The 13,936-nt window shown below is 37.6% G+C and overlaps 1 protein-coding gene across 1 annotated transcript in view; it reads left to right on the top strand.

The window, feature by feature from the left end:
• The window catches only part of KHDRBS3 (KH RNA binding domain containing, signal transduction associated 3), a 97,120-nt gene that overhangs the window by 61,276 nt on the left and 21,908 nt on the right, over positions 1–13,936 (top strand). Inside the window, exon 7 of the mRNA XM_082479299.1 lies at positions 11,452–11,534. Within this exon, the coding sequence (XP_082335425.1) occupies positions 11,452–11,534 (83 nt within the window). The remainder of the gene's footprint in view (positions 1–11,451; positions 11,535–13,936) is intronic.

The raw sequence follows: 13,936 nt of genomic DNA on the forward strand, positions 1-13,936 counted from the left end.
TCCTATGAAGAGCGGTTGAAGGAGCTGGGACGGTTTAGTTTGAGGAGGAGGAGGAGGCTGAGGGGAGACCTCATCACTCTCTACAGCTATTTGAAAGGACACTGTAGAGAGGTTGCTGCTGGTCTCTTCTCACAGGTAATTAATGACAGAACAAGAGGGAATGGCTTCAAGCTCCAACAGGGTAGGTTTAGACTGAACATTAGGAAAGAATTTTTCACAGAAAGGGTGGTCGGGCATTGGAATAGACTGCCCAGGGAGGTGGATGAGTCACTATCCCTGGATGTGTTTTTAAGAGACGTTTAGATGTGGTGTTGGGTGATATGGTGTAGGGGAGAACTTTGTAGAGTAGGGTAGATGGTTGGACTCGATCCCAAGGGTCTCTTCCAACCTAGACAATTCTATGATTCTATGAACTCGGTAGAATCCTTTTAATTAGTACCTGATTGAGTCTTGTACCCAGAATCTACAGCAAATGTTGTCATCTCTCATCACCTTCTCGGGCGTGAACTGTTTCGTACTAATAAAAGTTCAGGTTATATGTACTACCATAAAGACATTTACAGTGCATTTGGCAAAATAGTTATGTACCTCTTAAATGTGTTATATTAGGTTTCTGAAAAATCACATTGTCAGTAGATTTTTAATTCTCAACTAAAACTAAGAATAATATTCTACTCTTCTTCCCAAATCTATCTTTGTGGTCATATAACTTAAAATTTTAGGATCAATTCTGAAGCTTTCATAAAAATATTTTAATTGTCTAATTGCTAAACAATGTACAGTGTATCTCAAGAATGCATACATGTTTATCTTGACTTTATTGTAGTAAAAGTTAAACATATCAAAGTACATTGTACATAACTGAAAATTATACAGTTATGCATTGTTAGGGTAAACTTAATTTAAACTGAACTTAGAGCACTGACATAAAAAAGCTTATTAAATCAAAACTATAGTCACAAAAATGGATTTAATCTTACAGACAAATTACACTTTCAAGGGCAATGCTTTTAATGTTTTATAGATCTTAAAGGTTTTAGCATGCCCTCTTTACACCCAAGTCTGTCTGGACTTTGTTTCTGTTATTCAGACTAGTGAAAAAGGAGTTCCTGAGTTCCAGAAAATGGTTTTGATACTTAGACATTTTTTGTTTTTCTCTCAACTTTTCTTCCATGTAGCTTTTCCATAAACAACCCTGTAAATAAAATCTCAACCACTGTCCTCTTGATCAGAAACGTAATTTATGTAACATGAATAGCTTTATGCAGAAAGGTCGTCATTAGTACAAACACTTATGTGTACCTGAACAATTACAAAGAAATTAATGTAGTTTACTGATGTCATGAGAACTAGTACTTGAACAATGTATCTAAATGTCTCCTGGCTATACCTGACTTGACTAGTCAAGGTGCAAATAAGCGGTTATTTCACAATGCTTTCAAAGGAATTAGTCCTCGTTTGACAGCCTGTTTCCAGGGCATGTACTGTAGGATGCATGGTGATGTGGTAGAAAATAAACCTCTTTGAGCAACTTCATATTTTTATATAGCTGCTATTTATAGCATGTGCATATAGAAGTGGCATGGAAATAACAGCTGTTTGAATCAGTATCCTGATGCATGCTTTACTTGTGAGAGAATAATTAGAAAATAGCACTACAAAGAAAAATAGTGCTGTGCTAAATAACTTCTAAAAAGAATGTTCTCTAGAACTGGATCACTTATCTTCCAAACAAGGTATCTTAACTGGGGTACAGATATTTAAAGCTGTAATTGATAAAGCTATGCTAGCTGGTCCATTTTAAAATTCTGTATTTTCTGTGACTCCTCTTTTAAAATGGAGATTCTTTAGAATAAAGTCTTGCTAGGACATGAACCATTAGTGTATTGTATGATAAATTTAATGCATGGTATTTTTTTACCTGCCCATTTGTAGTACATCAGCAAAGTGCCTTAACTGCATGGTAACACGGTAGGAGTCATAGTATTTCTGTCCTTTCGTTACTAATTTCTGTTTAGCTGTATCTAGTATTAAGTGCTAGTTTGCCAACCTGAGCAGGGCAAGGTGTCACTGTTTGCTGAGAAGCGTCTGTAGACCGAAAACATCCGTGAGATTGTGGGCATTATAAGATGTTACTTTAAGTAGCATGTAGTTTCAGAGCCTCGGAGACTGGGGTATCCAGAGAGATTGCAGAGCAGCTTTTAAAACTTTTCCATTGAGGATTGGAAAGTCTGTGAGGATTCATGAAGCTTTTCATTCCCTTAGGCTTACGAGCCTCTGCTTTGAACTCATTAAAATAATGTGAAACTACACAAGTTCAGAAAGAAGCAAACTATTTTCTGGAGGGAAGTCTTCAACCACTTGTCTTCTGTAACTGTAAATATCTCAAATGCAGGGCTTTCAGTACATCGAGTCCTTGCCCTTTTCTTTGGTGTACTGTTGAGTATACCTTGTGACACAAAATGAGGCCATCACTGAGTTACAAACAGCCTCCATTTTCCTTCCCTCCTTTTGCTAACTCTTTTCTGTAGTCCTTGAGACCAATGAATATCTAACACCTATGAGGAATCTACTCATTTCTGCCTCCTGCCTATCCTAATCTTCTCCTTCCTCTTGATTAAGAAGTTGTTTTTTAAAAGATAATATCAAAATGGGAAGCAGAATACCTACTTCATTCTGAAAAAATCGGCAGTATCTCACAGGTACAATCATGCCAGAGGCAAAAAAAAAAAAATCATTCATTTGAATTTAGATGCATTTTTAACATGGGCTTAAGATGAATAGAACCAGGTGATCATCGCTGTCCTGTGCTTGGAGCCCACAGAGAAGCTGTCCAGAACTTACCCGTTACAAAGGGCTCTTCAGAGGTAACTAGCCCTGTTGTCTGTCAGCTTTCTGGGGTGTTTGTCATGCTCGGTCTGGATGCTTGATGTGACCTCTGCTGAAGTCATGTAACATATCAGACTAGCAGCAATGTCTGCGTGTTCTTCCAGTTCAGTATAATTAGTTTTTCCACTCCAGTGTTGCCGGTCTCACTTATGTACACCTCTCAGCCCCAGGACACATTCCTCCTGGGACCTCGCCATATTGGTAATACCGTGATGAAGTTTGAAGGCACTGAAATGACAGTTCCTTATCATTTTCTGTGAATGTTGTCTTTTTAATAGCTGTAGTATCAGCTTAGATGACAGCGTAAAATTCAGGCCTTTACTGCCAGCCAGCTTTATAATCACTGTTCTAACCTCCCTGCTCTGTTTGTGATAAACTTTCTCTGAAGGCTAATATGCCTCCCGCTCTTATGTCCTCGTACACTCAGGTCAGGAGAAAGCCTAGTATGACGTGTGAAGCATGGCCGGGATTATTTTTATAATACTTGGATAAGGGAAATAATATAAATGTATGCTAGATTTATTGAAGCACTTACAGGTAGTTTCAGGGACATTCTCTTAGTGATATGGGAATTTTTCTCTACTCCATGAACCAAACTCTTAAATACATGAGAATATTTTTATCTATTAGTAAGTTGACAATTTATTCCATTAAGAAAAATAGAAATTGTGTTTAACTACTAGCTGGAGATTTTAAGCTTTTCCATAATTTTCAATAAGCAGGAAATTAGTAACAGTATGGTAGCAATTCATTACTCTTTCATAGTGTCAATTCCTTAGCCAATGTTCAGTCAAACATAGGTTAGACCACAACTGTTTGGTCTCAGTTACTGCTGAGTAAACAGTTGCTGCTCTTTGCCTCTTTCTGTTGTCCTCTTCTCACCAACTTCACACTTTGAGACTTTTTCCAAATTAGTAACACAGCAATGTGTCTGAAGTGCTCTTTTAAGATTCGATTTATATTTGCTTCTACCTTCATTTTACAAAGGTAAATATTTTCTAAATGTGTATGTATTTTCATTTTGTACTTTGTATGAATGTATTTGACGGTGCCCTGTCCCATTTTGGTTTCTTAAACAAGTTAAATGCAAAGTGAGATTTATGAGTTGATAATCAGATATTTTTTAGGCATTAAGATTTGAACTTCAAACATGGATTTAAAATTCATTGCTGTGGCAGTGTAGAATGTCTGGACTGAAAAATAAAACTCAGATCTGGCAGAGCTTCAGATCTGTTTCTGGCTATTTTATTGATGTTGTCTTGTGTTCAGACAAGGGTTACCTCAGCAGATTTTTCTAATGCACTGACCACGTGTATAACTTCTAGCAGTTACTGCTTCAATTAGAATGCTTCAATGAGATTAGTTTCTGTAATAAGAAATAGAATTAAGATGGAATTTCTACCAGTAGGAGACCTAGGGAGCCTTTCTAATGTTAAGTAAATTGCAACTTGACAAAGAACATTATGAACTATTTCCCATTACATGCAGAGTTGTGGGTTTTTTTTTAACTTAAAGATACAGATACGGACTACATAGAAGGGTGTGCAGAACACTTGGATACAAAAGGGATGCTGATAACAGACTTCAAAATCTACTTTCTAAAATCTGTTTAGTGATCACTTGATTCTGGAAGATCCTAAAGCTTAGGGATTGCTAAGTTTTAAAAGTTTACAGTTCCTGAGAAATACATTTCTGGATATTTTCAGAATTATGGTGCTTTTAGTGGTGGACAAAGCAGTGCTTCAGACTTAATTCAGAACTAAACTTGTAATTCTCACACTAAGTGTGTACTATGAGACTTTACTCACACTACGTATATTAGAAGCTACACGGTTATTATAGATACTGCAATATTAGAGACTATTCTCTCATACTGGTTCCCATGAGAAATGGGGAAGACCCACAAGACGTTACACACTGTGCTGGCTAACAAGATCCCACCCAAATGCTGAGCAGAAGATGTGATGCTATATGTCTCTTTTTAATTTAAAGCTCACTATCTCTCCAGTAGTGGAAGGCCTGTGGTTCAAATGCCTGTCCCAGGTGTTCATGTTCCCTTTGTTCTCTCTGGAAGATGGTGTGTTGACCACCAGGATACTGGCTGTCCCAGTGTCGAACAGTGGTTTCTCTCCTTTGCGTTTTGCAAGAAATCCTTACAAATCTGTGGGTAGATTTAAGGGAATTTTGTTCTCGAGTGACATTTGGATGGATGGCTAAGACCAGAAATGCATTTCATGATCCAGTGATTATTATAAAATATACATGTATGTATCCATTACTGAAAGAAATGAACACAAAGCCTTGCTAATTACAGGTGAGAGCCCATTCAGCTGAATAACCTATAGCCTGTTATGTAGTGCCCCTTCCTAAAAGCTGATGCAAATTCTTTTTTGGTCTCCAGCATTAAATTTGAATTCTTTATATCCTCATTGAGATCATACTTTATTTAGATTTGAAAAACTGAAAATTAGGATTAAAGCATACTGTGGAAGCAATTTCTTGGATCTGTTGACACAATGTTGATTTTGAAGGGTACACTGCTTTTAACATAGACCGTTTTTAACGTAGACTTTCTTCTCATTAACATTCATTTACTCTTTTACTCTGTGGTTGAAAAAGGAAAGATCTGTAGGAAAAAAAAGGCAAAAACTGTGTACAATATGAAAAACCCCAAGCTTTTTATTTACAAAGAAATGCTGCTTGGAGTTGAGGTGGTAAAGTAAGGGCTAATCCAGATGACTCAGGACTCTGAAACTCTCCCTGATTATTGTTCAAATATAACTGTAATGTCACTTTGCAAGAGTCACACCATGTTTTAGTTTACTGTGGTCTTCTGAATATTGGTAGTTTCCTAATAACATGCAACATATTAATCTAATTTGAAATGTTTTTGTTTGCTTAGTTTTGAGTGTAAAGCTCCTGGAAAAGGGTTGGAGGTGGCTTCATTCTCTATGTACTAGAGAAATGGTCTCTTGTCCATTCTGTCTCTGTTACCCTCTGTGGATAATGTTGTGATTTCCACTTGGGTCTTACACCCGTTTTAAGCAATGTGTTTACCAAGTTGTGGCTTTTCGGAAGTGCTAAGACTATTCTTAATGTCAGGGTGAATTCAGGTAAGACTTCTGGAAAGCAAGTTCATAAGAGCAAACTATTATTTCTTGGGTTTTTTTGCCGGTTACAATGTTCTTTCATGCTAAGCAGGACAAGCAAGAAAAAAAATTAAAAAAAAAACACCAAACCAACAAAACTTTTTAAAGTTAAATCCCTCAATTGTGTTTTGTTTTTAGTCTTTTACATTTACCTTCTCTGAGGTTTTCAGGATGAGGTGTAGAGAGAATGGAGAATCTTTTCATTCTGTCAGGAACTCAGGCTGTGGAAACAGTGGAGTGTTTCTGGGGAAAGGCAGAAAAGCTTTTCCCCCTGCCCATCTTGAAGTTGAAAGTTCACCTATAATGTGCATACAATAGATTTTCTTAAATTATTTTTAGAGTTCAATCTGCGGATCCAAGTTGACCATTTTCTGGCTTGATATTATTGAATGAGCATGAGTTGTCCTTATTTTGACACTCCTCCCTGCTGTTGTATATAGAAAACTGGAACTGTTTTGGCCTGGTAGTAACTTGGTTTAAATATTACTGCCTCTCTTCATTAGCATCTTTTTTTTTTTTTTGAGGTGCATTAAAGACAATCCACTAGTACATCTCCCATTCTGGGCATACCTTATTTGTTCTGGTTGAATATGCACTCGGTTCCCTCTAGATGAAAACAGATGAAAATCTACAAAATAAGGGCTTACAGTCTGTGCATGTTTGCTGCTAATGTCCTTAATGTTATCACTCAGACTTTAGATGGTAGTAGCTACCCGTATTTGTTTTGATTGTCCCATATTCTGTGTTGATTAAATGATGGGGAAGATGTTATTTCCACATAACAAAATGGCTGTTCCTTCACTTTACAATTCTAATTTGCAAAAACAAGTCTTCATTGCACTGCACTGATGTTTTCTGATGTTCTTTCTCCAAGTTAATCTCTGTGCAAACAATTTTTTGGCTGTGATAGCTTTTATCTAAAAAGAAGACATTCCTCCAGTATTCTGTGATAAAGTACTGGTATAAGTATTAATTTCAGAGAATGAGGTAAAGAAAGAACAAGCTTTTAGTTGTAGTGATAACAGCCTTAATTTTTTCCCTTGGATGGATTTCCTTAGTTGGGGAGAGCTGGAAAATTGATTTCTTATTGACTTCATGATTTTTTTTTCCCAGTACCGCAAATGGCCTTTTTGTTAAAATGCACTTTATACCACCTTCTTTCTTCCTGTTTCTCTGTCTTGTTCTCTTTGAAGCATCGTTCATTTTCCCTAAAGAGGGCCCAAACACTAGTCTGTCACTGTCACTGCCAGCAGATTTATAATTTAAAGCCACCATTTCCCGTTCCCCACGAACAAGGGTATGTTTAGAGTACTTAATTATTGCAAAGAAACACTGATGAGCAAGGCTCAGCGTGATTTATAATGTTTTGGATGGCGCAGAGGTTTTGGTAAAGATTGTTTTCATTGCTTTTATAATCTTTTGACCTGTGATGGTAACTTACTATTTAATAAATTTGAAGGATGCATATTTACACATTGCGTTTTGGTTCTGTTCATGAAAAATTTCTGCACTTTGCACTGAACAATTACTGTTAGTGGTGCTGCTCTCTGGATTTATATCAACTGTGGGCGCTCTCATTGGGACAACTGCGGGCAGAAGCTCTCTTTAAGAAGAGATGTAATGTGATTCTGGCTTGTAGGCTGGCTTAATAAAAGAGTTGTTAATAAGGTTTGAGATTTTACAGAGGAATTTCATATTCTTTTCAGAAGATCGGTCTTGTAATTCTAGCTGTTCTCTTACTTTGGGGGAAGATTCTTAAGTCTGAAATTAACAGAATTCAGGACAACTGCTCTTGATACCTTCCTGGTTAATATTGCAAATGTGTGGTGTGGAAAATACATTTTCAGCTCTTTTTTCTAGTTTTTTGGTGTATGCACAAACTGTACAGCATACTTCCCCTTTTTTGATCAGACTAAATCCAATGAGAGTTAGTTTTCTAGGTTATCCTGGTAAGTAGAATAACAAATAACAGAAACAAAATACTCCCATTCATGGAATGAAAACGTGATCTTGTTTGGGCTTTTGTTTTTTGGAGTGGGAGAGGAAATACAGCTTCACCGGTAAACTTTCTGATTATGGAATACCTTTAGGAGGAGCTATTTATAGACTGCTGTAACTGGAGAAGTCCATTGTATTGCTTTTGGTAGGTGCTAGGAACACAAATGCTGTCATCCGCATGAAGAATAATGGCTTTAAATATGAAAACTAACTATTTTCTACCAGAAACATGCTGAAAAATCAGCAGGAAAAATGCAATTAAAATATACTTTTGAATGTGTAGTTCTTCCTGTATTATGCAGAAATAAACCTGTATAGCAATGCTTGTCAGTGAATGTGATGTACTCGAGTACAAGATATCTGTGTATTTAAGTTCTGTCCTGTCCATTTTCACTATATATGTGTAAAAACACTAGGTTTTTTCATTTAAGTTAGCGTGATACCTTATAGTACAGGAACATGCCAGATAACCGAGGATATTTCACCTAGCTAGTAAATGAAGTTAAAGAAAACATTTATTGAAGCCAGAAGAGGTCTGTGTTTTGGAAAGAAAATACTTTAGTGTGGTTTTAATCTAAAATGTAAAACATTCTGCCTTGGCCAACCTTATTTGTAACCTCCAAAGAGAAAGTTTTTAAATATTGTATGACTAAGAGAAAATACCGTGTCAGATCTAATTCAGGGAAAGCTCTGAAACATACTTCAGCTGCCCCTGCCTGATCACTACTTCAAGGGAATAGTGCGCAGTAAACAAATGTTTTGGAATTTGAATCTCTTAAGTCATTGAGAACAGCTCTTTAAACCTATTCTATTTGTACAGCATGCTACACATGAAGCTTATCTCAGTTTTAATACAAATTTTTGGGTTTATAAATGTAAGTACAGTAACAAAAAGGAAGAATTGACCTATTTAAGCAGGTTATAGTAATTGCAAGAGCACAGACTGATCTTCTTAATGACAAGTGACAAGTGTCCCACATAAACTACAAACCAGATATCTTTCCATTCAAAGCTTATAAGAGCCATCTTCAATATAATAATGCAGGACTTAATTTCCACAGTAGTCAATTTATTAACACAAAATGGTGAACAGTGATGAGGTTCAGGCAAAATGTCTATGGAAGTGAAATGCAAATACTAGAAAGAAGTCTGATATAGCATGGATCTCTCCATTTTCCCTTTTGTTCTGCTGGACATCTTGTTAAGGGTCTTTCTTTCAAATTTACTTTGTTCCTTTGACTTCAAAAAGTCATAGATACACCATAACTTCTGAGAAGTCACTTTTCCCCTTTTTTACTAAAAAAATTATTATGGAAGAAGAGATTAACTGAAGAATAGGACTGATTGCTTAAGAGTTCTCCAATGATTCCTTAGTGGCAAAGCTTTCCCAATGTGTTAGCAGGGGAGTTGGACTAGATGATCTCTAGAGGTCCCTTCCAACTCTGAAAATTCTGTGATTCTGTGTTAAAAGGCTTAAGTTCAGTCCTCTGCTTTAATTTGTTGTCACTCCTGGGTGTGCACGGTTTGAAGATTGGGAGCCCATCGTAGGGATGGCTGGTTCACAGTCAGGAGATTCTGTGAGAAGACCAAATGTCATGTAAATGTTCTGGAACAGATTGAATAAGTTGGCTCAGCTTCTGCTGTTGATCGATGTCTGTATTGTTAACAGATGTCTCTGTATTGCATCAATAAGTAATAAAGTGCTTGTTCGTAATAACTGCCAGGAGGCAATGTTTTTGTGGGTTTAGTCTGTGGCTTATCAAGAAAAATCCATATCCTTATCAGATGGGCAAAGAAAATGCTAAGACTCTATTTTAGCGTTTAGTTTCAGGACAGTGAATTAATGAAAGAGAAAACAATGCATTTCCTTTTCAAGTGGGACTATTTATCCGTAGACTTATTGCAATAGAGAATCGCAAGAATCCTCATTTCTTCTTTCAGACCTATGAAAAGGCAGTCACTCATTTGTGCTGGCAAATATTCATAGATGCCCTTCTACTAATCACTGCTGGGAAACAATCATGTTCCCTGATCTAGTGGTGGTGAAACAGTACTGATGGGCAGATTGCCTGGTTTTCCATATAAGCAATTTCAAATGACTGGAAAAATGCTAAAAAACTGTCAGCAAATTCAGTTTCCTATCGGTTGTTTTGAGGATGTCATTGGCTTCTGCTAGAGAAAGCTTTCCTTAATGTCTAGAAAGCTGTCAGATTCCAATTGTTGATGTTTTCTGCTAGAATCGGACAGCCCATCATTTGTCATCCGTATCTAATTGATACTGTTAGTTGGTTTTGTTTTCTGTCATAGTTGAAAGATTCTTAAAGGTTTCTTCTGGTAAAGAGTTTGGTCTTTCATGAGACTATCTTTGCATTGCCAGGGTTTGGCAGAAACTTATTCAGAAAACATATATAAGATGATGCCCATTTTTCATTTCTCTGTGTCCCTGTATCTTCAAAGTGTTTTCTCATTAGGTCACTCATCTGGCAAAACTGGACAAGAGACGCCTAAATATCCATTGAGGTCTTTTGGCATATTTGGATAGGGTTTGCGTATTAGGATTTCCTAGGAATTGATACAGAGGAAGTGCCTTTTCCACTTGTGTTTGGCTCAGGTTTATTATTGGGTGAAGCAAACTGGTGACAGTTCTGTGAATTTCTATAGTTCAACCTTTCCTGTGGAAACACAGCATCATTGTCACTTGCTTTTATCTTAAACTTCTGTATGGCTTGTAGCCAGAGGTAGTGGCTTGTTCAACTTGGTATTTAAATCCAGTGCTATTTTGGGAAGAGTTTTACTATAGTGTATACTTAAATAGTGTGGATAATGTGGGAGGAGGAAGAAATCCTTACTTTTAGTTTCATAATGGATGCTAAACTTCCACAAGTTGATGAGTATACAGTGGGCATTCAGAGTAGTAAAACAATCCTTCTTAGTAGCTGTTTCTCTAGGAAATTTTTCCCATCCATAATCTACACATAATATTGAATTTATTGTCCAGAAATAAGCCAGCTATCTAAGTCAGTTGCATAATATTTATTCAGATGTTTTGATTCTCGAGGTGCTTTCCAGAGCTTTCTTGAAGATCAGCAGCTCAGCCATCTCAAATCTAAGTACATGGAGACATGAAGTATTTGTACTGTCTCCGCACAGCCAGTGTTAACTAAAAAAAAATGTTTTTGAAGCACATTGCCAATAGTTCAAAATACCTTTGAAGTAATTGTAGTCTTAGATGTATGTGACCTCCTAAATGGAAACAGTCTGTATTAATATCACTAAGATTTTGCCATTTCATGGTGTACGTATGTCATCCGTGCATTTCAGGAGACTATTGTCTTACATATTAAGCACTAGGGTTACTACTTTGTTTTTGGAGTGTGCTTACGGTTAATATTACCTTTCTTTTATATCCTTTCAGGAGTATGATGATGGTTATGGAACTGCTTATGATGAGCAAAGCTATGATTCCTATGATAACAGCTATAGCACTCAAGCTCAAAGGTAAGTCTTCAGATCCGTTTTAACTGCATGTGAAATACTGTACAGTTGGAAAGTTAGTTTTACTTAAGTTTTTTTCAATTTCATCTTAAACAGACAAAATGTTAAGAGGCTTATTAAAAATAACCCCTAGCGTTATTTGTCTCTAGTATCATATAGGTATAAAAGTTAAGTTATTGAGTGGTTGAAAAGAAGCAGAAATGAGAACTTCAAAGAGTTTTAGTGATGCCGAATCATAAATCAGGGAGTTTTTGAAAGTTCAGGAAATTTGGGAAAACTTAATTTGTATTCATTTCAGGAGGGAGCGGGGGAGGGAGATGACGAAAAAAAAAAACTTTTAGAAAAGGTATTAAATCATATGAAGCACAGACCTGATTACAGTTTCTTAAGTGTGGTTGTATTCCAGTATTTTACCTTTATTTGGCTGTTAAAAAAGTAGCACACCCTTTAGTGTTACTCCTTTGTGGAATTGTCTTCGTGACAAATTTAAGTCTCTTGCCTCTTGTACTCCTTCCCCCACTTCATTTTCAACAGTATTTTTAAGCACTTCTGATTTACTTTCTTAAAATTTTGATTTCTTCAAAAGTTGTTGTTTGGAAAGTCCATGAATTACAAAGAAAACTAATATGTCCCAATGATGGGAAAAATGCTATGAAGTACAAACTAATTGTATTAGATGGTAGTTTGATCTTAATGGCAAATATCATGTGACACATTATTTAGCAGCTTGGCTGAAAGACCCCACTAGTTACTTCTAATGTGCATGTCTGGAAAGGGACCTTCTGCGCACCTTTTACTGGGTTGTAATTTATTCTCACTCTTTCTCTTAAACCTGGCATTCAGAGTTGATCAGTAGTAGATTTTGTAATTTCACTGAGAATTTCTTGAAACTTTTATGGCACTAAATTTCAAATGGTTGAAAACAAAGTTGAGAAAATGATAAAATAAAATGCTCTAGTTGGGTATTACTACTTTAGGTTTTTTGGAGTGATTAGAGCTTTAAAACTTGCCCTTTGGGAAGAAAATAGTTGGAAAGGGAGATACTGGTGGATACTGTGATGCTGACATAGATACTGATTAGATCGTTTTACCTTCTGCTAAATATTTGACTTTTTTTAAATGTAGCCTTGTCTGAAATAACTGTTCACAGCAAACTTGAAAACAAAGCCATTTACACCTGACAGCTGCTTTGCTGTAGTGTTGACACAAACTTTAAATTTTGTTGCATAAATTGCAGAATGGTTAGGATTGGAAGGTACCTTGAAGATCATCTAGTTCCAACCCCCCTGCCATGGGCAGGGACACCTCCCATGAGACCGTGTTGCTCAAAGCCTCATCCAGCCTGGCCTTGAACACCTCCAGGGATGGGGCCTCCACAATTTCTCTAGGTGAACTGTTCCAGTGTCTCACCACCCTTAAAGAATTTCTTCCTCATATGTCAAGTAAATTGACCCTCTTTGAGTTTAAAACTGTTACGCCTTCTCCTATCATTACACTCGCTGAAAAAGAGTCCCTCCCCATCTTTCCTCTAGGGCCCCTTTAGGGTACTGGAAGGCCACTATAAGTCTCTGCAAAGCAACCTTCTGCAGGGTGAACAACGCACCTCACAGGAGAGGTGCTCCAGCTGTCTGATCATTTTTGTGGCCTTCCTCTGGACCTGCTCCAACAGGTCCATGGCCTTATGCTGGGGGCCCCAGAGCTGGACATTGTACTCCAGGTGGGGTCTTATAAGAGCAGAGTAGAGGGGCAGAATCACCTCCCTTGACCTGCTGGCCATGCTTCTTTTGCAGCCCAGGATACGGTTGGCCTTCTGGTCTTTGACCTCACACTGCCAGCTCATGTTGAGCTTCTCATCAACCAACACTCCCAAGTCCTTCTCAGTGCTGCTCTCAATCCATTCTCCACCCAGCCTGTATTTGTGTATGGGACTGCTGTGACCCAGGTGCAGGACCTTGCCCTTGGCCTTGTTGAACTTCATAAGGTTTGCACAGGCCCACCTCTCCAGCCTGTCCAGGTCCCTCTGGATGGCATCCCCCTCCCTTAGCATGTCAACCACTCCTCACAGCTTAGTGTCGTCAGCAAGCTTGCTGAGGGTGCACTCAATCCCACTGTCCATGCTGTTGACAAAGTGTTAAACAGTAGCAGTCCCATTACTGACCCCTGAGGAACACCATTTGTCACTGCTCACCACTTGGACATGGAGCTGTTGACTGCAACTCTGAGTGTGGCTATCCAGCCAATTCCTTACCCACTGAGCTGTCCATCCATCAAATCCATATGTCTCCAATGTAGATACCAAGATGTTGTGCAAAGCATTTGACAGCATTCCACACATGTCCAGGTAGGTGATGTCAGTTGCTCTTTCCTTATCCACCAATGCTGTAACACCATTGTAGAATGCTACC

This window comes from Vanellus vanellus (genome assembly GCF_965231255.1).
Source record: "Vanellus vanellus genome assembly, chromosome: 2".
NCBI lineage: Eukaryota > Metazoa > Chordata > Aves > Charadriiformes > Charadriidae > Vanellus > Vanellus vanellus.